The 25,640-nt window shown below is 39.9% G+C and overlaps 1 protein-coding gene and 1 pseudogene across 1 annotated transcript in view; one reads left to right on the top strand and one right to left on the bottom strand.

Annotated features, from left to right (window-relative positions):
- The first annotated feature begins 9,151 nt into the window (after positions 1-9,151).
- LOC126337519 (U6 spliceosomal RNA) lies at positions 9,152-9,229 on the top strand (annotated as a pseudogene).
- A 14,969-nt stretch (positions 9,230-24,198) lies between these two features.
- Positions 24,199-25,640, bottom strand: part of LOC126336848 (replication factor C subunit 4) — a 58,410-nt gene continuing 56,968 nt past the window's right edge. Inside the window, exons 7-8 of the mRNA XM_050000936.1 lie at positions 24,522-24,605; positions 24,199-24,409 (exon numbers count right to left, since the gene is read on the bottom strand). Of these exons, the coding sequence (XP_049856893.1) occupies positions 24,320-24,409; positions 24,522-24,605 (174 nt within the window). The 3' untranslated portion in view covers positions 24,199-24,319. The remainder of the gene's footprint in view (positions 24,410-24,521; positions 24,606-25,640) is intronic.

The following is a 25,640-nucleotide window of genomic DNA, read 5'->3' as shown; positions in this document are numbered from 1 at the left end:
AATACTAACACAAATTCTTTACAGATGAATGGAAAAACTGATAGAAGCTGAGCTCGGGGAAGATCAGTTTGGATTCCGTAGAAATGTTGGAACACGTGAGGTAATATTGACCCTACGACTTATCTTAGAAAATAGATTAAGGAAAGGCAAACCTACATTTCTAGCATTTGTAGACTTAAAGAAAACTTTTTACAATATTAACTGGAATACTCTCATTCAAATTCTGAAGGTGGCAGGGATAAAATACAGAGAGCGAAAGGCTATTTACAATTTGTACATAAACCAGATGGCAGTTATAAGAGTCGAGGGGCATGAAAAGTAAGTAGTGGTTGGGAAGGGAGTGAGACAGTGTTGTATCCTCTCCCCAATGCTATTCAATCTGTATATTGAGCAAGCACTAAAGGAAACAAAAGAAAAATTTGGAGTAGATATTAAAATACATGGAGAAGAAGTAAAAACTTTCGCCGATGACATTATAATTCTGTCAGAGACAGCAAAGGACCTGAAAGAGCAGTTGAACAGAATGGACAGTGTCTTGAAAGGAGGATATAAGATGAACATCAACAAAAGCAAAACGAGGATAATGGAATGTAGTCGAATTAAGTCAAGTGATGCTGAGGGAATTAGATTAGGAAATGAGACACTTAAAGTAGTAAAGGAGTTTAGCTATTTGGGGAGCAAACTAACTGATGATGGTTGAAGTAGATAGGATATAAAATGTAGGCTGGCAATGGCAAGGAAAGCATTTCTGAAGAAGAGAAATTTGATAACATCAAGTATAGATTTAAGTGTCAGGAAGTCGTCTCTGAAAGTATTTGTATGGAGTGTAGCCATGTATGGAAGTTAAACATGGACAATAAATAGTTTGGACAAGAAGAGAATAGAAGCTTTTGAAATGTGGTGCTACAGAAGAATGCTGAAGATTAGATGGGTAGCTCACATAACTAGTGATGAGGTATTGAATAGAACTGGGGAGAAGAGGAGTTTGTGGCACAACTTGACTAGAAGAAGGAATCGGTTGGTAGGTCATGTTCTGAGGCATCAAGGGATCACCAATTTAGTATTGGAGGGCAGCGTGGAGGGAAAAAATTGTAGAGGGAGACCAAGAGATGAATACACTAAGCAGATTCAGAAGGATGTAGGTTGTAGTAGGTACTGGGAGATGAAGAACCTTGCACAGAATAAGAGTAGCATGGAGGGCTGCATCAAACCTGTCTCAGGACTGAAGACCACAATAACAACAACAACTACTACTACTACTACTAGAAAAATAGTAACAAAGTTCTAATACATGCAGACAAGAGTTTGTGGTGTTAATTACTCATAGTGTTTTTAGGATTCAGCAAAACTTAGTTTATTCAGTTCACTGTAACACTTATCATGTGTTAATATTTTTTTATTAATGAATGTCTCCGTGAGAGCTTAAACCGAAGTGGAGCCATGTCCCACATTATGTATCACACAAACTTCCAGAAAAATCTTCGAAATTAAATCAAAGTCTGTTTAGTGCAGCAAGTTTAAAAGATCACAGTTGTGAACTAGTTACATTCAACGTGCAGATCACTCACAAATATCCACAGTAAAGTTTTAGAATTAAGACTAATTTGAAACATTCAAACACCACAAGTTGAAAATATTTCAGAGTATTCACTAGCATCAGGCACGAAGATTAGAAGTCTAAGATTAAACACTTAGAAAAATTTCAACACACTAGAGACATGACCTGCTGCTCCTCATATGTACTGCCTCTGCTATATCTTCAAGCTGACTGCTCCACAAATCCAAGCAAAGTGCCACGCGCAAAATGGCTGCCCCTATTTGAGTCCTCTCTGTGATGTGAGTCAAGTGTACACACTTACGACTTCCGCAGCATGCTTAAAACTATAAATTAAACATTATACACATGTATCATACAACAGTTTGTATGCAAGTTTCCTCAGCTGTCTATTGCTGAGCTTGGATTTTCCCTCACTTAAATAGTTTGTTCAGAAATAATACCTCAACAAAAATCTATTTTATCAAGGTAAACATTACTTCATGTTGTTTTGTTGCAAATAAATATAAAAAATTAAAATTAAGTACATTCATACACCCCTATCTATGTTTACTACATAAAGCTGCTGCCACTTTCAATGTTTTATTTATTATTTGAGTGAAAATTCATGTTTTTACATGCAGCATGTACATGACTTTAATTTAAAATAGTAATGTTTACAAAAAATCTACTATGATCTTAACAGTGCTCAATGAGACCTGCCTGTAGACACTTAGTTTGTGAAAATCGCATAAGGATTGTTGAGATATTAATTTCCTAAGATCATTTTAGATGCAAAACATTTAATGCTAAATAACTTTAGAACTGCTTTAGCAATTGAGGGTGTGTTTTACCCACACATGCATCTTAATTTTGTCTTTATATCCATGTTGCTGGCCTATCAGTAACTTGTCAGGTACAATATTTATTGAATTTAGTTTTATTTAATGTTTATGCTGGTCACTCCATTCATGGTAATTAACCTGTTAGCCATTCTGTGGACTTGGTAATGCTCTTACTCAGCGTGTCTGCCAATGCCTGAGGCTCAAAGGGCTCTGAGTTCAGAACAATGTGGCCTCCATGCCATCTCAATGGTCAAAACACACTAGTCTGGCCGCACCTGCTCCTCACATCACAACAAAAAGCACATGCATGGCTGCATCTGCCTTTATAACAGTTTGTGGTCATTCATAGAGGTTTGTACCCTCTCAACCCCACTTGTTACTCAACAAACACAGTGAATTGTATCACTAGTAGCACCAAGCACTGTGACATACCCACAAAATTATATTCAACTCTTTTGACAGAAAAAATTTAAGAAAACTTATCATGTAAGTTATGCAGCAGCATCTTCTACCCTAAACATTATCTTACACTTATTTGAATATATATCTCTGTGTTCATACCAAAAAGTCAGAACATATCTGTAAATAAAACATAAACAGCAAAATAGATCCTAGTAAACTAATGCTTCTAAACTCTTGTTTTTGTGTGGGCGTGCTTGCACAAAACTTGTCTGTCAAACACAATAAACAAACAAAAATCAACATTCTGTGGTCACAGATCGTAGTGTTTGCGAAGAATGCATGCTAAGTACAGAATTTCATTTCGGTAGCAACACTCGTTTCATTCGAGATCAGAATGGACTAAACCAGGGTGGACAATAGTTTCGCTCAAGGGCCGCACCTTTTAAAATGACTGCATGCCTTAGTTAACTTAGCGTTTTAGAAAAGTTATAAATTGTTACATAAAAATTCTGACTGTCTAGGTAGGCCACACAAAAACCATTGGTGGGCTGCATCTGGCCTGCAGGTCACTATTTGTGCATACCTAGCCTAATCCACTGCAACTGTACGCCATCAAGATAGTGTTTCTCCAACCAAAATGAAATCAAGATAAGCTACAAATAATACACAGAATGCTAAACAGATGACTGGTATCATGTACAAGCCTCAGCAAACAACCTAATTTTTCCTTTAAACAAACTCAAAATTACTATTGTACCTTACTGATCTGCCACAAGCTTAATAACAATGAATTAAAAAATGAAACAACACTACACAAATAAACTAATCACACCCCAGGGAATCAAGGACACTACAAACCAAAATAACTTCCCGAGGTGCGACAATAAAGTAATGAGACTGATTATTTTCCTCCCTAGGGTTGCCAGCTCTGCAGCCTGCTGCCTCAGGAAAAGTGTGACTTTTCTTTCTCCGCCAAAACCACAAGTGGCGCGCACCTACAATGTTTCAGTCAGGACTAGCAGCTTGAAGAGTGAACTTCTGTGAGAATGTTATAGTAATATATGGGAAATTCCTGAAGGCTGTAGGAAATGAGGTTTTATCAAGGTCACAAGTATTTCTTTGGCACTAATGTTTTCTGAATGCTGAAGATTAGATGGGTAGATCACATAACTAATGAGGAGGTAATGAATAGAATTGGGGAGAAGAGGAGTTTGTGGCACAACATGACTAGAAGAAGGGATCGGTTGGTAGGACACGTTCTGAGACATCGAGGGATCACCAATTTAGTATAGGAGGGCAGCGTGGAGGGTAAAAATCGTAGAGGGAGACCAAGAGATGAATACACTAAGCAGATTCAGAAGGACGTAGGCTGCAGTAGGTACTGGGAGATGAAGAAGCTTGCACAGGTTAGAGTAGCATGGAGAGCTGCATCAAACCAGTCTCAGGACTGAAGACCACAACAAAAACAACAACAACAACAACAACAATGTTTTCTGAAGGCAGAAACTGTGTTGAAGATGAACACCGTAGTTGGTGGTCATCAACGGCATGAAGATATGACAATACAGCCAGGATGAGCTGATCAAAGATTAACTGTGAAAATGATTGCAAATGAACTGACCATTAATCAGGAAATTGTTCACCTGATTTTGTCTGAAAATCTGGGAGTGGGGAACCTTAGTGCCTTAGTGGTTCCCAAAAATCCCACACAGTAACAAAAAGATCAATGCAGAACTACTGAACCGACTTGTCACAGGCGATGAAATGCTTTCCAGTATTGTCCGAAAATGAAACATTCACTGTAGTGTTTACCGAGCGAGGTGGCGCAGTGGTTAGACACTGGACTCGCATTCGGGAGGACGACGGTTCAATCCCGTGTCCGGCCATCCTGATTTAGGTTTTCCGTGATTTCCCTAAATCACTCCAGGCAAATGCCAGGATGGTTCCTCTGAAAGGGCACGGCCGACTTCCTTCCCCATCCTTCCCTAATCCGATGAGACCGATGACCATGCTGTCTGGTCTCCTTCCCCAAACCAACCAACCAACTGTAGTGTTTGAAAGATTTGCCGAGACCCTAGAAACCATTCGTCGAATTTAATGGGGAAATGCCTGCTTGTATGTTTCTTTGACTCCATATGTACTGTGCACAAAAAGTGGTTACCTCCAGGCCATCTGGTACACTAAACCAATTCTATTAAAGAGATTCTCAAAATACTTCAGAAAATGGGTCCATTCCACTCGTCCACACATTGCTAACAAATGGTTCCTATATCACCATAACACACTGTACTACTGAAATGTGTAAGCCAGCAGTGGCTAGGCTGGCATCTCCTAAGCACAGTGACAGAGTACTGTGCTCAAAAGAGACTACTTCTAGACTCACAGGTTATGGTAGACTGCAACACTCCTTCAAACAGACAATCAGCGGAGGCTCAGGGGGTGTTTCAATACAAAGGGAATGGAGCTTTAGTATAATAAAGTTAGTAATATTCATTACATCCTACAGTTTCATAGTTCTGTCATAGAACAGTTATAACAGGAAAGAATAAGTGGAGGAAATAGTATAAATTGGCTGCTTAATCGTATATTTCTTTCAATTAACTAATCACTTTAACACATTAACATTTTTAAAAATGAGTATCAACTGTTAAATCCCAATTTTCCCATGAAGAATTCTTTATTTGGTCTTTGAGCAAGTACAGTGTAATGCGCTGCATAATATTCCCATTATTGATGAATGACAGCTAATACACTTTCCGTAGTACAGAATATGTAAATAGGACCAACATATCCAATGAAAGTTAGCTAATGCGTATGAACACTTGAATCCATAATGCTTAACAGTCAAGGAGAGTCATTGTGGGATAGTACCATGTTTGAAAATGCCTTTAAGTATGATAATCATGTGACAGCTACTGTATGGGTGCAGCTGGTTTTGGCAATTGGTATTGCTCCCAGTATCCTCTGTTACATATGGTCAGTATACAAGGGCTATTTGAAAATTAAGGAACAGTTGGTCACAAAATGGAAAGCACAGTGAAAATCTGATGATTAACCCATAGTTATATTTGGCTGCTATAGTCAGTGTGTCAAGTTATAACCTGACTTCACTGTGAAGTATTTGCGTTTTATTAGTTGGCGTTAAATGCATATATGTGCACCACACTGCAAGAGCAGGCACTTGGATTGCAGCACCGCCGATGCTGAGATGCATTTGGCAGCACATTGCCCTTCCATGCTACACTAGCAGATTCTTTAGAGCCATCATTCGCTGCCAGCATGTTGTCCACAACACACACCATGTTGCAGCACTGTGTGGTACAGTGCAGAATGAGCCATGGTCATAAACATCAGGAGCCTTTGCCAGGTCACATAACAGCTGTTCAATGAGGGTCCTGGGTGTTGCAACACCCGCTGACCCAGTGCTGCTGCTGCCGACACGCATTGTACCGTCACCATAACTGCCACCACTGTTTCCACATGTCAAAATTACTATAAGTGTCTCACTAGCACTGTGCACTTTATCCTCTGCCATTGCCTCACCATGATCATTCTTTGAACATTGTTTTATTTTCTGTTTGGATTGCAACTTCCTCTGCAAAGTCATTTCTAGTGATCATTAATTAATTACCTTTCCCTGATTTGTAACCATGCTATAATTGTATTCTCAGCAACAAGAAAGGCAAGAAAGAACCTATTGCCAAATGTGGTAGTGTTGCCATTTTAAATGAAAAGATTAGTAGGCCTCACAATCTGAGGCAGTGAGGTCTCTAATCAGACTACTGCAGAAATCCCTAAGGAATCTGCAGTTAGTGTTGGGACCTCTCTCTTCACTAAGTAGTTTTCCTGCTGTAACACTTATTCATACTTTCTCGGAGAAACTTATATGTAACTATCTTTTTGTAAAGTGTCCGAGATGTACGATGTACCTGTTCCTGGCTAAAGACATTGTTATTAAATGTAGTAAGGTTGGAGCTGTCGGGAGATGCATGTACATATGTTGAATCTCTAGACACCTTGAGAGACCCAGAAAAGTTCGAAGTTCTAGTGCAAGAGTTAGCAGAATGCTACTCATCTGAGGGAGGCGTTAGCTATTACAGGGACCGTCTTTCGATGCTACAGCTAAAACCGGGTGAGGACTTCGAGACTTTTGCCAACCGGATATGGACAGTTTCATTTCGCACATATGTGTTGGGACCAGATGCAATGTGAAACAATGTACTATTAGAGGATGCCGAAGTTCACACAGCTGATGTTTTTATAATTGGTATAAACTGACAAACAGGTGGTGAGGTTAAAGAAGCTTCACCAGACTTTTTACATGAAGTGGTCAAGCTGTAGGTGTTATAGAAAACCAGGGCATACCACGAGTTGGTGCCAGGCACCACATTGTGTCCTTATTTGCTGTGAAGTAAGGCACGTTGGCAATAGCTGCCATTAGACACCAGGGCAGTATAATTCACAGAGGAACCCTCCATGAAATTACAGACAGTATGAGCAACCTCAACAAGGAAACGGCAGGTGGGGGTGGGGGTGGGGGTGGGGGGGGGGGGGGGGGCTGCTACCCAATTCCACCTCCAGTAAAAATGATGAACCCGGTCCATTACAGGGCTGTAAATGAGATGGCAAACATTGTATCAGAAGGAAAATTTCATGGGAGGACTGCCAAAAGTTTTAGTTGAAACGGATGCACAAACTAGTGGTTTGTTTGTCTCTCACTGCGAAGTGGGCACTGTAGTTGCTGTGTTGCCACATTAGTGGGCTGGGTGAGGAAGTGATAGTGTCAGCAGTGATGTGCCATGTGAAGTTGCAAATAGAAGGTAGGAGTTATAGTTTTAACATGTGAGGAAGTGCAAAAGGTATTTTGGTGTCATCCTAGGGATGATTTCTTACATCATTTTCAGGATGTGATAGATTATAAGACACAAACTGTTCAATTCAGTGAGGCAACTCACTTTCGTTTGGAAGCAGTCATGCCTCTCAATCATGAGGAACTTGCAAAAGTATGCCTGTTTTCCAGGTTTCCACACAACCAAAAACTCTGGCGTTAAAAACTACCACCCCTGTTACAACCAGTGATTAATTGGGAGAAGTTCTCTGGATAAGCATCAAAACCTGAAAACAGGTGGGATCTGTCTCTTTTGTTGATTTGTTTAGCTAAAATGACTTTCTCAATAGGTTACAAATACATGTACAGAGCAGTATAAGCAAAGTGGGAGCAGTAGTGAGTAAATTGTGTGTTCCAGTATGCATTGAATTTTGGGCAGAGAGAAATAGAGATACCCTGTGGAACAATACTTGTAAGTGATTGGGAAGTAGAAGGAAGAAGCAGTTACCAGTGAGAAAAATAGGTTCAGTTTTGCCACTGCCTAGGAATCAGATGTATGAGAAGTTAGTGCACTTATCCCAGTCAGAACGAAATCTGTTATAGCCTGTTTTAGAGGAATTTGCTTGGTTGTCCAAGAAATGGCAATATTTGCCAAGAACTGACTTTGTGCACCACAAAATTCTGACTGAAGATGCTAGGCTGGTAGTGCAGAAACCATACTAAATTCCTAATCATGTACAATCTGTTGTGAAAAATACTATCACACAACAGTTAGATTCAGGGATAATACAGCCTACAGGCCAAAGAAATCAGTCAGTCGGGAAAAGACCTATCATCTGTGCATTGATATGAGAGCTGTAAATAAGATAACTACACCTGATATTTACCCTCAACCTCATATCACCAAAACATTGGAGAGATATGGTTTCTGGTTACCACAAGATTCCGATTGCTCTGCAAGATTGGCCAAAAACCACTTTTGTGGGGGGTTGTAAGAGTTTTTATGCACGCATTTTGGTCTTCTAAACACATCTGTCACATTTCAAATATTTGCTGAATTGTTGTTGCAAGTATTGAAGCCTACTATTGTTTAGTTCATCTAGATGACATTATTGTGTTCTTCTGGACTAGTGAGGAACATGTAAAAAGGTTGAGAAACATATTTTCAAAGTTACAAGGTGCTTGTGGAGTTATTATGTAGTACAGCACACTGTAAATATCACACTGAAATGCAATTTCCCTTCGAATGTTAGCTCTTCGAATACATGTTGGTATGCAAATAAAATAGGATAAAATATGTTTTGTAGTACACTCTTCATGATAACTAGAAACCAATGTTGAGTGCTGAAATGATGGTGAGCCACATTATGACCAACTCATAAAAGGAATGAAGCTGACTGGTTTTAACGGCCATGCTCTGATATGACATCATCGTTCTGCTGCTACAGTGCTTTGTTCCTCTCAGCACCTGGTCAGTATTTTTCTTTGAAAGTGTAAGTGTAGAATATGAGGGACTTTTGAGGAACAGTTAATGTACAATTTGTACTCACTTTGGCAATACATCATATACTAAAATTGGAATGATACAGAGAAGATTAGCATGGCCCCTGTGCAAGAAAGGAGGAGGAGGGGGGGGGGGGGGGGGGGGGGAGTGGTCACACACACTGACTGGCAATTTGTCAACTTAGACTTGATTCCTACTGCTACCACCATTTCCTTTTTTTTATTCTTTGCAATGTTAAATGATTAATTATAAATTTAAATAGTTCAGTTCATACACACAAAATTAATATATTCAGTTTAGTTAAAAATTAGCACCCTTGCAGATCAGGAGGCTATATAGCACATTCGTAAAATATTGCATGAGTTGCCATTGAAATGTGTACATTTAAGTTTTAAGATAGAGCAGTGTTCTTTTTGAAGAGTCACAGGTTCAGTACCTGGAGCATATCATATCATTATCTCATCCAGAATGAAGCCAGACTCCCAGAAGCTGAGTTTCCCACTACTCACTAATGTTAAAGAATTGCAAAACTACTCCGACTCACACATTACAGCTGTTGATTTGTGAAGGATTATGCCAAGCCAGCTAAACCACTGACTAAGTTGCTGCAAAAGAGTGCAGTTTTTGAGTGGACAGAAGAGTTGTGAGTGATCTATGAGGCAAATCAAGGATGTTTTGACAAATTCTTCACTGTTCTTCTTCTTTCTTTCTTTGTTTCGGTCATCTAAGGACCACACACCAATTTCAATGCTTCCTTCTTTGTTGTTCTTTCTTTTTCCTCCAGTATTCTTTCATCTATTCACTATATATCCTTTTTCTCTTCTCGGGCCATTTTGACCCTGTTATCTCCTCCCTCTTGCCTTGGAGTCCTTCCATTTTTAACATTTTCCTCTTGAAACTCCCTCTTTCCATTGAATCTTTTTCACTTATGTTATTTCTTTCCAAACCTTTCCTAACTTCTTGAATCCAAGCTATTGTTGACTTCTTGTGCCAAAGATATTTAAAAATCTGTTTGGTTAACCTGTTTTCCTAATTGCGCTCATAAAGACATTTTACACTCTACTCTTTGAATTTTCTGTACACTTCCCTTTGGTTATGTGCAATGAAAATCATAGATCTCCAACACAGGAGAATGAAGTCAGGGACATCACATACACTATGTTTTTGTATACTCACGAAACACAGCCATTGACACATATGCAGGATTTTCTTTAGTACATACTAGCTAAAAGCAATGCTTCATGAAACAATAGTGTTTCATACCTTCCATGACGATCCTCAGCAGACACTGAAAAACTTACACAGCATTACTTTAACAACAGCAAGGTTGTCTCGTGTATAAGATACAAGATGTGTGTGTGAATTTTTGTTTTGGCAGCAATCCTAATTGCTGAGCAGTATTTGTTTCTGTGCACAAATGAAAGTACACGCGACAAAGATAAGTCTTTGTCTTTATGATCTGTGCTGAAGACTGTAGTTTTTTGTAAAATAGTGATAAATCACTGAAGGGAAACTTGCAAGTTGTTAGAGAATAGTAAATAAGAATAGTTATGGTGAACTAAAACTGTGATGATGGGGAGGCATGACTCTTACTGGCCTCGGCTAATCGGACAGCATTAGATAAGCATGCATGTCGCTAAGCGTCACTTCTCACTCAAGTACAAGGTCTGCTGGATCTGGAATGAAATTTTTGCACAATATAGCTATGTGGGTTCCTGAACATTAATTCGCTATCTGACCCATGATTACATAAAACAGGTGTTGGAAACTTTTGAGCTTTACCTGTAACTGATTTGGAAAAGTAACCCTACTATGTGACTATGGGAGTACATAATTGCAGTTTCCCATAGTGAGATGTATCCATTGAATGAATCAGTCTAAGGGATTACTTTTCCGAAGCCATAAGTGTGCTCTGTCCCAGCCACCTGTGTTGCTATCTGAACTGTTTTACTTTGTCACCATCCGATTTTCCCCATAGGGACATGAAAATCACTTGTGCTTTTCACTTATACTATATAATACTCAGTTTTGTAAACCTGTTCATGTTATCAGTAGTAAAAATTAGTTTTGCCTTCTTACATTGGTAACCTTGCTGATCTCTCTAATGAAGGAGATAGAGAAACAGGAATTTTGTAGGATAACATAGTTAAACCAGTTTTGTCAATGATTCATTCTGTACTAACCATATAAATGTATTATTAGAGTATTGAATAGTGACTGTCAACTACTTCTCTATTACTATGATGAAGTTGTCAACTATATTAGATGACAAGGAAATCCAAAGACTCAATAAGTAGCAACACTGTCTATCGGATTTCGGCCAGTCTCACTACCCCTGTGACAGGTATGTTTGGCAGCGGAACATGTTCATAACAAGACCGGTCACTTTGGTACGTACTTTGCGTGCAGCCTATTTGCAGGTGGAGAGAGGTTAGTCCCGGCATTCTACTAAAAATACTTATATCAATTCACTAATCACTATCAATTTGCTAATGAATCTCAATGTTATAGTTCCCTTTTTTTGCTCAAATTTTGTCAGCGTCATTATCAGTTGCATTCCCAACAGAAACGATGGCACAATGTTTGCAAAATTTTGTATGTGTAAATGCAAAGAGACTTGGATGTAGCTGTATTTGAAATGTGTCAACATGTTATCGTAATCAGTTGATGGTCCCCGTGTCACAAGTAAATCATATAGCACCCAACAATTGAACCTTTAAACAAAATTTGAGAAAAAAATCCAAGAATTTAATCCTAATACAGTACTTGGTACAATAGTTATTTTAATGGACTTCATATTTTGATCAAATTTTAATATGCTTATTAAAATAAAAGACAAATGCAAGTCAGTTATGGTTTTCTCTGGTTCAATATGCCTTGTACTGTTAATAGTACTGAAGTGTGACATGACATTTTTATGAAATGACGTTCCACTTCCGGGCTTCTGTGACGACAAAGGTCTGTGACATTTACCAGTAAATATGTTAGTGTGTGTGAGTGATTTTTTTTTTTTGTTTTTAACGTCCCGTCGACAACGAGGTTATTAGAGATGGAGCACGAGCTTGGTTTAGGGAAGGATAGGGAAGGAAATCGGCCGTGCCCTTTCAAAGGAACCATCCCGGCATTTGCCTGAAACGATTTAGGGAAATCACGGAAAACCTAAATCAGGATGACTGGAGACGGGATTGAACCGTCGTCCTCCCGAATGCAAGTCCAGTGTGGCAGTAAATAAGTGTTGGAACACACCAGAGTGAGAGATATTATTATGACATGTGCAGATGGGAGAACATCTCAAACCCATCACACCTATAAGGTGGGGCGATGAGTGAGCGTCTCCACCTGTTGTGCGGGGCCGCTTGTTTCTTGGGATCATGGTTTGAAGGTGTTTAGAAGACAAGGAGAAAAAGAGGAAAGATCATGGCTACAATGGACATAGTGACAAATGACTGTTGAACTGGCTGGTGTAAAGAAAACTTCTTGTCTTGATCTTGTCAGAGCAACATCAGTTTAAAAATATCTGTCAACCTGCTTTGTATACAAGGATTTTTGTAAGAGAAAGTGTAGATACAGAAAGTTTAAAGTTCAACAATATTAGACACAGGATAGGCCACTACATAGCATGAAGATGACACACTGAGTTGTAGACAGGCACAACAAAAAGACTGTTACACAGCTTTTGGCCGAAGCTTTCTTCAGAAAAGAAAGCGCACACACATTCATACAAGCAAGCACACCTCATGCACACAAGACTGCCATTTCTGGCAGGTTGCAGTCATGTGTGCCTGAGGTGAGCTTGCTTGTACGACTGTGTGAATTCCGCAAGCTCTATATAAATATAAGCCCTGTAAGGCTATGTGGAAAACGTGCTTAAGTGTGGAATTTCTAGATTTCTCTGTTTTATAACAAATTTTGCTGACCTGTCATTTGGGCCCAAGGACTTATCAGACCCCATGTATTCTGTTACAACTGCTACCCTGTTCAGTGTTAACTGTTCCGTAGTTGTAAGCATAGGAGAGAGTTAGGTTAACTCTGCTAATTTTTTTACAATTTTGTTAAATTTTATGGGACGTACGTGTTACATGTTTATTTTACAATGAATTGTTCAAGGATTCTGTATTACTTCCAGAATTTGTTAAATCTGAACTAATTAATTCATTTGCAAAGTGGTCACTTAACCTAACCGGCAAGGGTAACTGCTGTGAGTTAGTAAGATTAACTGGTCTAGCTAGTAAAATCAGTGGAACTGCATTGAATAAATTAGATTTTAACTTCAAAACATTGTAAAGGTGCAGTGCAACAACATTTAGTTGTCGACACATCAAATAAAACTGACTGAAATTTTAAGTAAGAGCAGTCTTAGCGAAGGCTCTATTCATACAAATCAACATTGTAATAAATCGTCTTCTTCTTTGACATGAGTCCTTCTGTGGATGAGGAAGGTATGTGCCACTTATAGAAAGTCACTTGAGTGCTAGAACAAAGAGATTTCTTCACAACAGCTATGAAATTGCAACCTGTGTCTCTTTTTACTCCATGCACTTTTAACTATTATGAAACTCCGGCTTAATTTCTGAAAAATCCTTGTTTTCTTTAAAGTCTTCATTCCAAAAACAGTCTGATTCTTCTAATACCAAGTGAGCACTTTCATCTGACAATGAATCTGGTTTTGTGAAGTATTTTTCTTGTTTTTATTTTTCTTTGAAAGTCTGACAGAGGCTTCTTCTCCCACGCATGCCATCACAGGTGAACTTGTAAGAGTACGAGATTTTCCTTTCGTTGTCAGCGACTATCCCTTTTTCTGGGACCACACAGTGGGAGTAGAAGCAAGGCTTAAGGAGGTACAAAAAATTCTGCTTCGAGTTCTGGTTCATGAGGTCAAGACGGAATGAGATTTACCAGCAGAGCTACCATAAGTTGAAGGAACTAGCTCACTAGAAAGAAGATTCTGGATAATATGGAGGAACTGTAGTAGGGACATTAGTACATTCTGAAACAACTTTTTCATTCTGAGATGGCTCAAAAGGCTGGTCTGTCACATGCAAACACAGAAAATCTGTTTCACCAAATGTTTCATCATTGAAAGGCATTATTCCTATAGCTTTGAAATCTTTGCTGATACTAGGAGTGAAAGCACATGGAAATGCTTCACACACTAAACCTGCTCCACCAGAGCTACGAAGCGTCTGACCAGGATGATTTAGTACTCACCTGTCACAAGCTTTGTTCTACAAAATAGGACTTGGAAGACCCATAAATGGCAACATCCAAAGGCCGTGTTTATGGCTCCAGTGAGGTACTATCCTTAATAAAACTATGCCATTTTCTTTGATAAATGTTATTGCCCTTATCGACATGTGGCTTTCATGATTGTCAATGATAAGCAGTTTAGTCTTTTCTTTGCCTGGTCGTTCATGTTTGACATGTCGCATCTGAAAGTAAACACTTATAACACAACTAAAATAGGTCTAAAATACACTATCACAATTTGTATGATGGAAAATCTTTTGAAATTAAAATGATCTGTAAATTACAAAAGTAAAGAACTATATTGGGGTTAACTGGACCGGCCCACATAACTTAACTACCTTGGTGCCCAGTCAACCTAATCAAGCATATTTTTTTTTTCTTTCTAACTCGATAAAACAGTTGTTTAACTGGAGTTAATACAAACCAGAACAGTCTACTATAAAGAGTAAAGACATAAATTATTTGTTGTTTATTTGACTTGTCTAATGCCCTTCTTGAAATAACAAATAGACATTAACGAAAATGAACAGGAATAAAACTTCTGACCCCTAAAACAAACAAAGCCACTCAAAACCATGCTTGCTGCTTTTCACCCGTTTCTAATAGCTTAAGGTGTTTGATCTGACTAGTTTCTTGAGCCATCTGGCTGAAGAAACAGGAAACAACTTCCACTACAATTTACAAGCAAAGACCAGTTATCCTGACCTATTCAGTTAACCCAACTGTCACCTATTCAGTATGAAAGTCCCCCCTCCTCCTCCTTTATGCTGCCGTAAATTCCTTTCATATGTTACAAATGGTGTCTGATCCTTAATCAATTGATCAAGTTCGAGACCCCAACAAACTTACCATCATTGAACCATCTTTACTTGCTCCCCACAAAACACTACAGATAAGCACTAACATCTTCATTTACTGCCAGATGTCTTCTAGGAGAATACACCTTTTTACTGTTTTACATGTAATCCAGTCCTGAGAGTTTCTTTTGCTGTTTTAACACTGTTCGTTAGTACATTTCCGAGTAGTCAGTTCACAGCAGTGACACTATCAACATACCCAAAACTGGCCTCACTTGATTCAACTGCCTGAGCTGTATTGTCTTTGCATATTGTCACCAGTCAGTGGAGATGAGGTCTGTTCTGTCTACTGTGTTTTCATTCTTCATGGTGCTCCACAATGTTCGAGCAGGTGAACAATCTACTGCATATCACCTCATCGGGTTGCGACAATAGGTTATGTTAACCTTACGTTACTGAACTTGGCACCTCAAATACACAGATCTCTTTGCTGATTAGTGTGTGTGTGTGTGTGTGTGTGTGTGTGTGTGTGTGTGTGTGTGTGTGTGTGTGTGTGTGTGGAGGAGAGGGAGGGAGGGAGGGGGAGAGAGAGAGAGAGAGAGAGAGAGAGAGAGAGAGAGAGAGAGAGAGAGAGAGAGAGAGAGAGAGAGAGTGTCTCCATAGCATTACTGTAGCTTGGACTGCCATGTGGAAACGTACTACTTGGCAGATGAAGGAAATCCTGACAGCCAGCAAAGATTGCCAAGCTCATTCTGTTATGCAAACACATTGCATTTTAGTTTTAAGAGTCATGTACATAATTACATGTGCCTCACTGTAACCTTACACAATGGTGTCACCAATTGTCAAACTGACCTTTTCCTTGCAAAAACAAGGACACCCACTTACTCTCGCATCATTGTATCAGTGCACATTCCACTGTACATGACAGTCGATATCTTATTGTACACTGTATTAATAATAGCTTGTACAATGTACCACAGCCCACTGTGGTGGCGCTCCTCTGTTATGGCAATGTTTAAGTGTCTCGGAGCTACCGTTACTTTAACTAACAGTGGACTCTTAATTAACAGTCCCAGCTGTGACTTGATCACACCTTCTGTTGGATCGATTGATGGGAATAATGGACCAAACTATAATGTCAGTGGTCCCCTAATGCTTTTGTATGTCAATCTGGGAATAGTTCCCATAGAGAAAGGGTACAAAAGTGAGATAGAGATAAAAGGGTGAAGGTGCGAGAGTTGCCCTGTCCAAAAAGCAGATGGAGGCCCCCAGGTAACGTTATGCAATCAAACACCTTCTGCATCCAACCAGTGCTTCCGTACCATCCATTACCATAAGAAAACTAGCTACACAGACATGATAAAATCTCAGAAACAACGATGACGAGTCTGTCAACTAATGACGGATGTAAAAGAAGAAGAATTAAAAAGGGTAAGGGCATGAACCAAGCCATACCACTAAGGAAGGGCAACCATGTGCCTCTTGCATCAGAGCAGACAATGGGGCAACCCTCCAATCCCTCAAGTGGCTGATGAGGCTAACGTGCCCTATGTCGTGCTCCTATGTCACAGACAGGATTACACACCGCTTTCACAGGTAAAATGTAAAACATAATCAGCCACTTTGGAGTCATCCCCCCCCCCCCCCCTACTAGCATCAGAGGTAGCCTGTCAGGAAGTTTAAGATTTTGCCATAAGGTAGTCAAGTTAGGGCAGTCCAGTAGAATCTGAGCCACCACGAGATAGGCACCACACTGACAGAGTGGGGAGGATCCTCACGTCTGACAGTGCAGCAGTGGATCAGCCAAGTAAGGCCAATGCAAAGGACAGAGGACAGTAGATTCCCTACAAGAAGCAGGACGGAAAGGCTGCCATATGGTTGTGTTCTCCTTTATGGCTCACAGTTTATTTGGAGAAACCGGGGCATGCTAATCCACATTACACGCCTCCAACAATTGCCAGTGCAGTGTCGACCAAAGGGCCAGAGACGTGGAGGTCATGCAGGAGATTCTGAATAGTTACGACCAATAGCTGTCGAGGGTAGCACTGGTTGACAGGCTGACAACCTCTCAAGAATTGCCAATGAATGACAACTCACTGCTGCAAGAACGAAGATGGATAAGGTCTTGAGCAATGGCTACCAATTCTGTAGTGAATACACTGCATTCAATCAGCAGGGAGTGTAGTTCACTGCATATTGCATGTGTGTAGGCAAAACTGGGCCATCCATCAACTATAGAGCCATCAATGCATACCACGTCTGAGCCCAGAAGTGTGTATAGGACATCCAGAAAAAGATGGCAAAAAACTTAGGGTCTTTTGAATCTTTCAGTCCAAAGAAGAGGCCAAGACAGATACAAGGACAGGGATGTAGATATCCCTACCAGGAAAATGGACATAGTGGTTCAGATGCTCAAGAGAGAAGTAAATTTGTATTGCATAGATGAGAAGCAGTTGTTAGAGCCTGATCTGTAATGGAGGGAGCCAGCCTCCATGAGTAGGCGATTCGCAGGGCTGGTCCAAGAGACACTTGTTGGAAGGCGGACCCCACAAAGGTGTATTGGATTCAGCATACGCAGTGTTGAAGGTGATCCTGAACCATACCCCATGTTCCCGCAATCAAGACAACAGGATCAGAGATTTGTAGAGCCATTAAAGTGTAGAGGAATCTGCACTCCAGCTGGTGTTACTGAGACAGCAAAGAGTATTAAGATGTCAAAATACGCAAGCCATATCAGTCGGGCTTTCAAGACCAATCCCAAAAAACGATAGGACTCCACCACATTGAGCATTTGCTCATCAAGATAAGAGTTCTGGTTGGGGACGACGGCCAGTATGACGGCAACAGAAGTGCACTGGAAACGGCCAGTATGACGGCAAAAGAAGTACATGAAATGTTTTGGCTTCAGAAAACCAGAAGCCATGGAGGGTGAGAGGCCAGGACGGTGCCTTTCTCATGGCCCCCTGCAGTCAGCGATCAGTAACACCCACATTTGAGGAGCAATAGTACATGCAAAGGTCATCAGCCTGTAAGGCGTGTGACACTGTAGACCACATAGCTGCAGCTAGACCATTGATAGATGCTAGAAAAAGGGGCAAACTCAATAAAGAGATGGGAGGGAGGGGCATTCTCTTGTATATGGAGAGTACCATGGAATGCATCAAATTGAACCCGGAGACTATGGTGAGACAAAAAGTTCCAGACAAAAATCATGGAGGGTAATGCCATGTAGTGTCACTACTCTTTTGTAACTTGAAAAAGACATCGATAAGATGTTGACACTGGGCAAAAGTTTATCAGACAGCAGACTCCAGGCAGACCAAATAGTCAGCCGTAGAACAGCCTTGGTGAAAACTGCCTTGGTACAGAGCCCAAAAGACCCCAAGATTCAAGGTACCCACGCAGCCATTGCTCATCATACGTTCAAGCAACTTGCAGAGAATGATGCTAATCTGGGTAATAGCTGTTCACCTCAAGGAGATGTTTACTCAATTTCCATACTGGGACAACCACACTTTCTTGCCACTGTGATGGGAACTTATCCTCACTCCAGACATGGTTGAGAATGGCAAGGATGTGACATTTGCAGCTCATTGACAAGTGTTTGAGCATTTCACTGTGGATGCGGTCTGGCCCTGGAACCTTGTTGGGGCAAAGGTCTAGGGCATTGAGAAATTCCCACTCACTGAATGAACCATTATAAGGTTCCAGGTGACATGTAGAAAATGGTAAAGGGAGTTGCTCTTCCTGCTGTTTGAGGACATAAAATGCAGGCTGATAATTCTCAGATACAGTGGCTTGAATGCAATAAAAAGCAAAATGTTTGGGAAGAGTGTCTGGGTCAGTGTAGACATCACTACTCAAAGAGCTACCAGGTACACCTGCAGGTTACTGGTGTCCACAGAGGTGTTGAATCCTCACTCAAGACTACAAAGGAGGGGTACATTGTCAAATGGTAGCAGCATACCATTCTCTGCATTCTCGTTTCTGCAGTTTTATGAGGTGGCAGACCTGGGCACAGAGCCATTCAAAGGCAATGAAGTGCTCCTTGTGGGATGTCACTCATGGCATTAGAGAGCCTGCCTGTGATTCATGGCCTTGGCAATTTCAGGTGTCCACCAAGGTACTGTCTTCTGATGGGGTAGGAGGATCCCAAGGAAGAGGAGGTTGCCAAATTATCTGCCAACTGAATAGCTGCAGTTGTGTTCTGAAAACAGCACTGATAACTTCATGTGGCAGGGTGTGAAGGGCAGTGGTGGTAGTGAAAGCATAGTGGCAGTAGAAAGCATCCCAATCGGCTTTGGAGAGAGCCCATCTAGTTGGACGCCCAGGTGAGTAATGCCAAGACAAGGGGGGGGGGGAACAACAACAACAACCAGATATGTCATAATGGACTCTCCAGAGGATGGACAGGAGAAGAACTGGACTATGAGTAGAAAGATCAATGACCGAATAAGACCCATATGCCACAGTGAAGTGTGTGGGAACACCAGTATTAAAGCTCAAGCTCTGCAAGCAAGTTTTCAACAGCTTTACTACGGCCAGTGGTCATAGTTCCACCACACTAAGAGTTACTGGCAATGAAGTCACCCAGTATTAGGAATGCTAGGGAGACATCTTCAACTTTTTGTAGTCCTGTCTTCCTCAGTTGCGTGTAATATTATGGTATATTGATAATTTTTACTTATGGACCATCTGACAGCAACCGAATAAAAATTTCGCCTTTATTTTCTGCAAGGCATCATCAGTGGCATGATGCGTGGACAATTTCTTACATATTACACTTCTGTTGCATTTTTGGTGTTGTTCTTCTTCTTATGAATGCCAATTTGCGGTTTTCTTTTCTTCTCACATTCCACAGTGCTATGAACTGAATGCTTGTTTCAATACAATGTAATGTTTTGGTTTCTGTTCAGAACAGAAGGAATACCCATCCATTCTAGAAAAACCCCAGTATTGTGGGGACGATTTCTCACCTTGTCTCTGTCCAGGGAAAGGAACATATCTCTCTGCATTGGAATATGTCTTAGCTTCAGAAAAGACTGCTGGGGCTGTTCAGCCACCAGTGGAAGAAGTTTAATTCACTTCATATGTTAATCTTCTGCCATGGAACCACCCAGTCTGAACAGGTGCTCTCCCCATGGGCATCATCTAGCCACAGCAATGTTTACCTGGCTAGTAAACTATTGCCCGTAGTCCCTGCCCCAGCCATGACAGGAAAATACCCCTTGGCATGTGTGGAGAGTTTCCAGCTCAATCACCAACAGTGCAATCCCTGAATGGTCAGGGGGGCTAGCAATGTCCAGATACTTGACCCCCCCCCCCCCCCCTCCCACAACGGAATGACTACCGCACTGTGTTTTGGGCATAGTACCACTGCAAGAAAGAAGGGTGCAAAGATGGAAATGCACAAACGGTGGAATATACACTGTACTACGCAACCTTCCCTGCACAATCTGTACTTCTGTAAAAGCTAGGAAAGTAGCAGCTAGCTGAACTTAACAAGGGAGTCACATAATTAATCACAAAAATTGAGAATACTATGAAACGGACAGTTGCTACCCATCATATGGTGGAGATACTGGAGGGCCTTCTGCTAGATTATCAGCTCATTTAAATTATGTGCAAAATGTCTGTACAGTCTTTTCTATTGCATTTACCTGTTGTCCTGCCACAGCCTGACAGCTGACCTATGCTACCAAATCATTCAAATGACCTCCTACTTCAGTCAATCAATAAGCTTTTAGCCCACAAACAGTGACAAATTATGGTTGATTATGCCACTGAATCCATTGCTCGAAGGTATATGAATGAATACGTGAATAGTGATCGTACCAAGCACTGTATCTGTTCCTATCACTTAGTACTGGCTGTATGGACCATTTATAAAAGGGGATATTGTAAATGACTACAATTTCCAAAACCTGTCATCCCCGAACAGCAACCTCTGGGCAACTACCACACTTAAATGTGTAACACTAGCCAGAGGAAGGACTGTCATGAAGGGATGCCCCTCCAAATAATGTTAGGCCATAGAATTCAGGTGCTGGTACATCTGTATTTTTTTTAACTGTACTTTGATCCTGATTGTTAATGGTAAAAGACTGATTCTGTAATAACAGTATATTCTTTTAATTGACACTTGATATGTAACTGAGATGAGATACTACAATGGGGTTAAATATGGTGTATTTCAGGGCAAACATGCTACAGACTTACATCAACTGTAGATGGGATTATTGTACTATTAAACCACCTGGTTCGATGGCCAATTAGATCATTCTTCTGTAGTAGCTTAGAAATTGAACCATCAACTTTTCATGTTTCATTAACTTTAATCTTCATTGTCAAATATAAAGAAAAGCTCTTGTCTAACTGGTCAGCTCCCTCCTCCTCTGAAATCTGCCTCCTGATCCCCTCGATAAAGTGCCCACTCCTTGGAGGGCCACTGCACTGCCACCCCACACCCCCACTCAGCAGCTTGCACAGTGTCATTATCCCACACTTCACTACTATTAGGCCTCATTGGCTTTGTCACCATCACTGTAAACACGATTATCGACCTGAAGCCACATTAGACAAATATATTATTGTTTATTGTTGTTATTATCAATATTATTACAATATCTAGTCAAATTAATGTGACCACCTGTCAAAAGTCTGAATAACCACCTTTTGCAATTTGGAATGCTGCAATATGTGCAGGAAGAGAGTCAAAGAGATTCTAGAAAGTGCCAAAAGGGATATGGGGCCATGATGATTCCAGAGCTGTGGCTGGCTGTGCTAGATTTCTTGGTTAAGGATACATGGTTTGAACAGCTCAGTTGAGGTGGTCCCACAGTCTTGATTAGGTTTAAGTCTGGCAAGTTTTGTGGCCAGGGTCACGTTTGTTGTGGAGACACTGTATGTACCCTCTTTGTTCACCTGGGCAGTCAGTTGCTCAACAGTTGCATGTCTATTTACCCATACATACCTTCACAGCTGTCATTAATCCTAGTTGGCTATGGCTTGTGATGCACTACAGTTGCCTTGGTGCTAGTTTTGGAAACTGCCATTTCGCCATATGCGGTATACTTTAACCACAGCAGCACATAAACAGTTCATGAACTTGGCCATTTCGGCAATGTTTCCACCTTCAGTCTGAAAGCCAATGATAATGCCCTTTTGGACATCAGACAAATCACTTTGTTTCCACAATACGACGATAACACCCCAGACACACTTTATATCCTTCACTGCTAGTGCTACCACCTGTCATCTGCGAGTGGTTATTGCACATTGACGTTGAACATAGGTGGTGGTCACATTAATGTGACTTGATCATATATATATTACTACATTGTACCATGACCCATTTTTGTTTATAGAAACCAAATGAAATTTGATTCGCCCTCCCTTGGTCCCAATAAATGCCGTGTCATAGTGACAACATGGTATTTGCAAGAGAGAATTAGTTCACTAGCAATTGGCAGACAAACAGATTTTTAAATTTTCTTTTGAGAAACTTTTGGCTGTTCTCTCTAACATTTATGTTTGTTGTTTACACTGATTAAACTAAAAATGAAGGATAGTGTTTTAAATGCCGATGATTTCATGAGATTTTTGTCCTTCATTTTTATTAAAAGCTCACCTTATATTGTTTCTCCTAGCACTGTAAGGTATGCACAAGAACATCTAGAGACACAGGAGAACAGGAGAGGTACTGAATGATTGGCGCTGTTTGGCAATCTGTGTGGTATGTCTAGATATCTGTCACCATAATCATTTCCCACAAGAAGCAAGTGTCTGTGCACATTCAAGTCTCAGTTCCCAATATAGTTTAGTCTGTTCGGACATTTACTATCCACTGCACTTGCGGTTAACTTTGATGAGTCAGATGGGTAGTATTTTTGACTTTGGAAATGCTCAGCCTACTAACATTTGCATTGTAAGCATATGGATTCTCCAGAAGAGTACACTTGTTTTTGCTTGGTTAAGAAAGTAAAATCCAATACATAAATTTTTGTCATAATTACTCATCATATTCCTGAAAAACAAAGTGATATCAGAGCACACCTCCCACATATGTTATCAGCAGTAGTCTTTGATTCAAATGCCAGACAGTGTGAAGTGTTAGAATTAACACAGCGTTAACATTCCTGTAATTTGTTTGGAAGTTCAAAAACGTCTTACATATGATTTGCATTATGTTCTGGGATAATTCTGACCAGATGACTTAAGAAAATGAAACTAAGCAAACTACAGAAATTTTGTGTGCATCAGTTCCAGTAATGCTGTGATGAATTATGTAGACAGAAATCTAGATCCATTCTACAGACTCAATGTGCTACTTGTGACAATGATTTGCCTGCACGTCAGTATGAATTTAAAATGTTTAGCTTTGCTGATAGCCTCTATTACATAAAGTGTCTCTGGCAATGTATCAAAGACTGAATACACTACACCACATTATAGGAATCATAGTTTTAATGTGAGGTAAATGTCGATTCTAATTTTTTGTTAAACTGTTTACATTTCACAATTACATTATCTGTAATAGCAAATATTGACTGTGGCCCTTAGACATGTGGAAAACATCTGCACAAAACTGTCTCCAATTTCCAACACTACACTGATAAATGAGTTGCTTGACTAGCTAGTAGTACCCATTAAAGAACTTTATCCTACTTACCGTAATGATATGTTTGCCTTATTACAGTCTTCACAGTGTCCTGATACGGAAATAAAAAAAAAATCAAATAATATACTAGTTTCATTTTTTACGGGTGGTTTTAATTTTTTAACAAATAGATTATCTAATATTATCTGCTTTAAGAAAAACTGTAATCATTAAAGGCTGCTGTGAACACTTACTCTCTAAAGTAGCTGTGTGTGATCCTTCCTGCCCATAGCATGCTACCTGACAATCAGAAAATGAATGGCGTTATGACTGATGTATTCCAACACAAGTTCACAGCCCTCTTGTGTACATTTGTGCATTCAGCAACAAATACAAACAGTTATGGCTTGTATTCACAGCAGTAACCCATAGCACAATATGAAATAATCAAGGCATTTTATAGTAAAAGATAAAAACATGGTGTTTATTGTATAAGACAATTTCACATTAAAGTACCTAAACAAGTTTTAGTAAATAAAATTAATAAAAGCAAAAACAGTTCACATTTGAAGAGTATTTATCAGGGCACAGCCAAGATCCAGCAGCTGCAGATATTCACTGGCTCCATCCTGCAAGCGCCAGATGCACAGCTATAAAGGAAAAGTTCATTATCATCAACCAATGTAAAGAAGCATCAAATACAAGTAGCAAAAAATTAATTTGTTTGAAAAAATAGATAATTTTTTTATTTGAGATACTCACAGCAATTTTATCACATGTTAAAGCCTTTTGTTTATCTGTCATCTCCATATGTGATATTACCACTTCATTCAGCTGTTCAAGGAGCTATGAAGGTAAAAAAGGAAATAAATTAGATACTCTGAATATTTTGCATGGAACCCCTGCCTTCCTTCAAGAGAGAGAGAGAGAGAGAGAGAGAGAGAGAGAGAGAGAGAGAGAGAGAAATGGCAACTGAAGGCACAAAACTTCCTGTACAAATTATTTTTTATGTAATTGTACACATTATGTTTGAAAATCAACATTATGCCAGCTTTGGAATATAAACATACATGATTACAGGATGTACTACACGTTTTATTCAAAAATATACACACACACACCTCTCTTCTACACAGCATTTACCTTGAAACTAAACGATCTTCAAAGGGAGGCATGGGAGGGGGTGGCAGTGGAGGGGGGGGGCTGAGTTTATGTTATTTCCGATCACACTATGAACCTAAGGCTGGGGCTTCTTTAGGGTAAATTCAAATTTAATACATCAGCAATTAAAACATATTAGTAAAACTGAAAAAAAAATTAAGCTAGAAATTTACAATGAAAATAAGAGAACTTTGAAGTACATTTATGGCATCAAGCTATAACAGAGTAAAAATAAAATTAAAGCATCTGACCTTTTTAGATGAATGACAGCTTACAAATCATGCCTTATTTAATATAGGAAAACTGTGGGAAACATAAATCTATATGCCGCATAGGGACATGAACCCCAGATGTCCAGATCGCAAGTCTGATTCTGAGGGATATGTTCTTTTGACAAAGTAATTGACTATCGTATGAGCAGATAAGAATCACAGTGTCAATCAAAGCAAACTCTGCCGATTACAGAACATAATCCACCTACTGGCAGAAGCAGGCAATGGGTTAGCATTGACTGGAGGCACGCTGGTAGCTACTGGAGTGACGAACTCTCCCATATTTCTCTGATCTCCCATACAGCAATTTCTTATTAATCACCCCAGATCCATTACTGACCTGTATATATTGTCAGTGATCACTGTTATACTTTTTGTGTAGTATTTGATACTACTGTTGACATATAGTCATTTTTTCTGTTTGTTCTTCTATGGAAAGAAGACGGTT

This window comes from Schistocerca gregaria, chromosome 2 (assembly GCF_023897955.1).
Source record: "Schistocerca gregaria isolate iqSchGreg1 chromosome 2, iqSchGreg1.2, whole genome shotgun sequence".
Lineage (NCBI taxonomy): Eukaryota > Metazoa > Arthropoda > Insecta > Orthoptera > Acrididae > Schistocerca > Schistocerca gregaria.
The sequence above is the reverse complement of the archived record's forward strand: the minus strand, read 5'-3'. Positions and strand labels throughout refer to the sequence as shown.